This window comes from Oncorhynchus mykiss, chromosome 9, assembly GCF_057628025.1.
Source record: "Oncorhynchus mykiss isolate SJ-2025 chromosome 9, ASM5762802v1, whole genome shotgun sequence".
NCBI classification, from domain to species: domain Eukaryota; kingdom Metazoa; phylum Chordata; class Actinopteri; order Salmoniformes; family Salmonidae; genus Oncorhynchus; species Oncorhynchus mykiss.
Window position 1 is genome coordinate 15,804,980 of NC_143030.1, and position 5,719 is coordinate 15,810,698.

A 5,719-nucleotide genomic window follows, 5' to 3' on the forward strand; every position below is an offset into this window, starting at 1 on the left:
TACATTTATTACATACATTTTTCATTATTAAAGTGGCTGGAGATGATTCAGTATGTTGGCAACAGCCAATAAATGTTAGTGATGGCTGTTAAACAGTCCGGCCTTGAGATAGAAGCTGTTTTTCAGAAGGGACATGAACAGTCCAAAAAATGCAAAAGGCTAACATGCAAAAGGCTAACATGCAAAAGGATAACATGCAAAAGGCTAACACTACTCCTTTCACTATCTCTGTTGTGAACTGGTGGTACAGAGAATGGTGACGTGTTCTTTAACACACTAAAACGTGATGAACACAGAGATGAATAGTTGTACTGTCAACAACTTTATTCTGACAGGGATTCTAGACAGTGCTCCATTCAGAGAGAGATTCGGATGAACAGAGACTCCACAGAACTACATCAGGTAAGGACATTTCACCAGTACAGAGGAAAGCTAGCAGGTTTTCTTTACAAAAGTGATAACAACATAATTCATAAAATGTATCATATTTTAAGGGTGATGAGGATGAAACAATCATGTCTAAATGTGTTCACCTTTGGTCTGTAGGTACAAGAGGTCTGGTATTATGTCATGGACAAGAAGGTGCTGGTCCTGTTTCTCTCTGGTCAGTGTCTTTATTAAGGTTTTGTTTTTAAATCCAGATTTTAGATTTTAAGTTGACCACATTTATCTGGCAGAATTTTCCATTTACAAGTATTTTCACATATTGAGCTGGAATGGATATCTATAGGCTACAGTAGTTTTAGAAAATATCATCATTTGTTTGGTAGAAACATTTATATGTACAGGTACAGTATGCTGGTCAAAAAGTGAGCTGTTTGTTTGTCAGCGTCACACTGCATGGAGAGCACACCGTGGCACAAAGCTCAATTGCAAGCCTGTTTATTCTTCTAACATTGCAAGACAGTCAAGTTTGATACCAAAGTCTCAATATGTGACGTAGAATGTATTTATTACATGTATTCAATTTGCATCGGGGATTTGGGTCCGATAGAAAAAACAGCCCACTCCTCTCGTAAAGGTCGTTATTGAACCAGTACTTCCAACATGTAGATAACGTTCCTCACATAGACACTACAGTGAAAATATGAATGAGATAATGGACTTCTCCACAGGGCTCTACACTCTCTCCTCATGCCTTGCTCATGAGTATCACTTTGTGAACATGAATAAGACCTGGACTGAAGCACAGAGATACTGCAGAGAGAAGTACACTGACCTGGCCACCATAGACAACATGGAGGATATGAACAGACTGATCAACACTGTAGACAGTGGTTATAATGGATCAGCCTGGATAGGGCTGCAGAAGGGAGAGTGGCAGTGGTCTCTGGCAGACAGAGATTACAGTCAGGGATATGCCAACTGGGAAGAGACCGAACCCAATAATGCCGGAGGGAAGGAGGACTGTGTATTTATGAGACGCAGTGGTCAATGGAATGATGCCCCGTGTAACGTTCAACATTTCTTCATCTGCAATGGCAGTAAGTAACCCTATTAGGAACACTGGCTCTTTCCATGACAGACTGACCAGGTGAATCCAGGTGAAAGATATGATCCCTTATTGATGTCAATGGTAAAAATCCATGTCAATCATTGTAGCTGAAGGGGAGGAGACAGGATAAAGAAGGATGTTTAAAGCCTTGAGACAGTTCAGGCATGGATTGTGTATGTGTGCCATTCACAGGGTGAACGGGCAAGACGAAAAATGTAAGTGCCTTTGAACGGGGTATGGTAGTAGGTGCCAGGTGTCAAGAACTGTGACGCTGCTGGGTTATTATTGCTCAACCGTTTCCCATGTGTATCAAGAATGGTCCACCGCCCAAAGGACATCCAGCCAACTTGACACAACTGTGGGATGCATTGGAGTCAACATGGGCAAGAATCCCTGTTGAATGCTTTCGACACCTGAATCAATGTACACTGCTCAAAGAAATAAAGGGAACACTTAAACAACACAAAGTAACTCCAAGTCAATCACACTTCTGTGAAATCAAACTGTCCACTTAGGAAGCAACACTGATTGACAATACATTTCACATGCTATTGTGCGAATGGAATAGACAACAGGTGGAAACTATAGCAAATTAACAAGACACCCCCAATAAAGGAGTGGTTCTGCAGGTGGTGACCAGACCACTTCTCAGTTCCTATGCTTCCTGGCTGATGTTTTGGTCACTTTTGAATGCTGGCGGTGCTTTCACTCTAGTGGTAGCATGAGACGGAGTCTACAACCCACACAAGTGGCTCAGGTAGTGCAGCTCATCCAGGATGGCACGTCAATGCGAGCTGTGGCAAGAAGGTTTGCTGTGTCTGTCAGCGTAGTGTCCAGAGCCTGTCTCGCTACCAGGAGACAGGCCAGTACATCAGGAGACGTGGAGGAGGCCGTAGGAGGGCAACAACCCAGCAGCAGGACCGCTACCTCTGCCTTTGTGCAAGGAGGAGCAGGAGGAGCACTGCCAGAGCCCTGCAAAATGACCTCCAGCAGGCCACAAATGTGCATGTATCTGCTCAAACGGTCAGAAACAGACTCCATGAGGGTGGTATGAGGGCCCGACATCCACAGGTGGGGGTTGTGCTTACAGCCCAACACCGTGCAGGACGCTTGGCATTTGCCAGAGAACACCAAGATTGGCAAATTCGCCACTGGCGCCCTGTGCTCTTCACAGATGAAAGCAGGTTCACACTGACCACATGTGACAGACGTGACAGTCTGGAGACGCCGTGGAGAACGTTCTGCTGCCTGCAACATCCTCCAGCATGACCAGTTTGGCGGTGGGTCAGTCATGGTGTGGGGTGGCATTTCTTTGGGGGGCCGCACAGCCCTCCATGTGCTCGCCAGAGGTAGCCTGACTGCCATTAGGTACCGAGATGAGATCCCCAGACCCCTTGTGAGACCATATGCTGGTGCGGTTGGCCCTGGGTTCCTCCTAATGCAAGACAATGCTAGACCTCATGTGGCTGGAGTGTGTCAGCAGTTCCTGCAAGAGGAAGGCATTGATGCTATGGACTGGCCCGCCTGTTCCCCAGACCTGAATCCAATTGAGCACATCTGGGACATCATGTCTCGCTCCATCCACAGACTGTCCAGGAGTTGGCGGATGCTTTAGTCCAGGTCTGGGAGGAGATCCCTCAGGAGACCATCCGTCACCTCATCAGGAGCATGCCCAGGCGTTGTAGGGAGGTCATACAGGCACGTGGAGGCCACACACACTACTGAGCCTCATTTTGACTTGTTTTAAGGACATTACATCAAAGTTAGATCAGTAGTGTGGTTTTACACTTTCATTTTGAGTGCGACTCCAAATCCAGACCTCCATGGGTTGATAAATTTGATTTCCATTGATAATTTTTGTGTGATTTTGTTGTCAGCACATTCAACTATGTAAAGAAAAAAGTATTTAATAAGAATATTTCATTCATTCAGATCTAGGATGTGTTATTTTAGTGTTCCCTTTATTTTTTTGAGCAGTGTGTAATACATGTATATCAAAATATTCAGCAAATATCTGTTGATCGGGGAAATACGATACTGTAGTAGTTCCATCAGAATAACACACAATCTGACTTAATGTCATACTTACATTACAGTGAAAAATTCGAAGGAGTCTTTCCATTTCATTAATGTGGCTAAAACGTGGCACGAGGCGCAGAGTTACTGCAGGAAGTACTACACAGACCTGGCCAGTGTGAGGAACCAGACTCAGAACCATGAGGTAGTGACAGTGGCTGCTGCCAATGAAGGGTGGATCGGCCTGTTCAGAGACTCCTGGAAGTGGTCGGGCGGAAGTAACTCCTCATTCACATACTGGATAAAGGAAAAGCCCAACAATTCCAAAGGAAATCAGGACTGTGCCTCGACAAGGTTGAATAACTTGGGAAGATGGGATGATATGCAGTGTTACATAAACAGTCCCTTCATTTGCTACGGTGGTGAGTTATGCTCCTTTTTTATCACATTCATCCTCAGTACACAAACACTGCTGAGAAGGATCTGTGTCTGTGTCCATGTGTGGTCCTAGGGCTCAGATCCTCTGGGAGATGAGAGGGAAATGGAGAGAAAGGGAGAGGAAATCAGTAGAAGCATACTTAAATTCATCCAGGACACCAGATAAAACAGGAGAATTTCGCCAGATAGGACAGACTGACCCTAGCCCCCCCAGCACATAGATTATTGCAGGATAGATACTGGTTACTGAGATAGGATCAACTAGGCAGGATATAACCCCACCTACTTTACCAAAGCACAGCCCCCCCACCACCACCACCAGAGGGATATCAACAGACCACCAACCTACTACCCTGAGACAAGGCCGAGTATAGCCCACAAAGATCTCCCCACCGCACAAGACCGAGGGGGAGAAAAACCAGACAGGACGGTCATGTCAGTGACTCAACCTACTCAAGTCAAGTATAGACTTAAAGGTTTAGACCGAGTCTGCGTCTCTGACATGGATCGGCAGGCCATTCCATAAAAATGTTGCTTTATAAGAGAAAGCCCTGCCTTCTGCTCTTTGCTTTGAAATTCTAGGCCTGCGTCTTGTATAGGTACATGTGGCTGTCTCTTTGTCTCCGTCTGTCTCTGTTAGCTCCAGTGAAGACACAGCAGGTGGTGAGAGTGAAGCTGACCCCAAAGGACCAGGACATGGACCTGACTGATCCTGACATACAGGAAGCCATCTTGCGGCAGGTGAATTTCACCTTCTCTGCCTCGTTGAAAAATTAGAGCCAGTTTAGTACAAGTGATAAAGTGTGACTGCAGTATCTGGCCATAATATATACCATTGACTACAGATGTGGTACCTGTCATCTATAACGACCAATACAAGTACAGTACATTTAAAACATATTATGATATTGTTCATAATGTTTATTACCGCCTATGACTGATGCTATAATTTCTTATGTGGCTGTTATAAAGGCTTTATGAATGAGGAATACAGTAAAGTGTTAGCCAGTACTGGCTGCATAGTTGGTAGACTAGTCAGACTAGTTTGTGTTCCAGATAAGGAAAGAGCTGAGGGAGAAGGGGATTTCTGATGACGTCAAACTGAGATGGAAGGAGCAGACCGTTGGAAAGATCTTCCACGAGGAAGAAAAGAAGAATTAAAGAGGAGAAACTCAACCGAGTATTAAGCTGGAACTGTAAATACCATTACAGCAGAGACTATGGGGACTTTTCTGACCAACATCCCATTGACAGCCCGACTAATCAAAACCCTGAAAACTAACCCTTACCGTATCCCTAACGTTAACCAACCCCCTAACCCTAACCTTAACTAACCCCCTAACCCTGACCTTAACCCTAACCAACCCTCTAACCCTGACCTTAACCAACCCCCTAACCCTAACCTTAACCAACTCCCTAACCCTGACCTTAACCCTAACCTTAACTAACCCCCTAACCCTGACCTTAACCCTAACCAACCCTCTAACCCTAACCTTAACCAACTCCCTAACCCTGACCTTAACCCTAACCTTAACCAACTCCCTAACCCTGACCTTAACCCTAACCTTAACCAATCCCTTAACCCTAACCTTAACTAACCCCCTAACCCTGACCTTAACCCTAACCAACCCTCTAACCCTAACCTTAACCAACCCCCTAACCCTGACCTTAACCCTAACCAACCCTCTAACCCTGACCTTAACCAACCCCCTAACCCTAACCTTAACCAACTCCCTAACCCTGACCTTAACCCTAACCAACCCTCTAACC

General features: G+C 45.3%; 1 protein-coding gene across 2 annotated transcripts; it reads left to right on the forward strand.

The window, feature by feature from the left end:
* The first annotated feature begins 230 nt into the window (after nucleotides 1-230).
* Nucleotides 231-5,250, forward strand: LOC110531506 (C-type lectin TsL-like). 2 transcript variants are annotated; one of them, XM_021614715.3, is made up of 6 exons: nucleotides 231-402; nucleotides 547-604; nucleotides 1,116-1,484; nucleotides 3,592-3,933; nucleotides 4,590-4,690; nucleotides 5,006-5,250. In XM_021614715.3, the coding sequence occupies exons 1-6, from the start codon at nucleotides 373-375 to the stop codon at nucleotides 5,108-5,110; spliced, it is 1,005 nt and encodes a 334-aa protein (XP_021470390.2). In that variant the 5' UTR covers nucleotides 231-372; the 3' UTR covers nucleotides 5,111-5,250. The 2 variants fall into 2 exon arrangements, with proteins under 2 accessions (XP_021470390.2, XP_090039742.1); XM_090183616.1 differs by lacking the exon at nucleotides 1,116-1,484 and having other exon boundaries at nucleotides 249-402.
* Nucleotides 5,251-5,719: the final 469 nt, after the last annotated feature.

Bases quoted from the DNA above. Each gene is read 5' to 3' on its own strand.
- LOC110531506 (XM_021614715.3), top strand. From the start codon at position 373: ATGAACAGAGACTCCACAGAACTACATCAG. The intron at 403-546 runs GTAAGGACATTT...TTTGGTCTGTAG, and splicing joins ACTCCACAGAACTACATCAG to GTACAAGAGGTCTGGTATTA. The intron at 1,485-3,591 runs GTAAGTAACCCT...CTTACATTACAG, and splicing joins TTTCTTCATCTGCAATGGCA to TGAAAAATTCGAAGGAGTCT.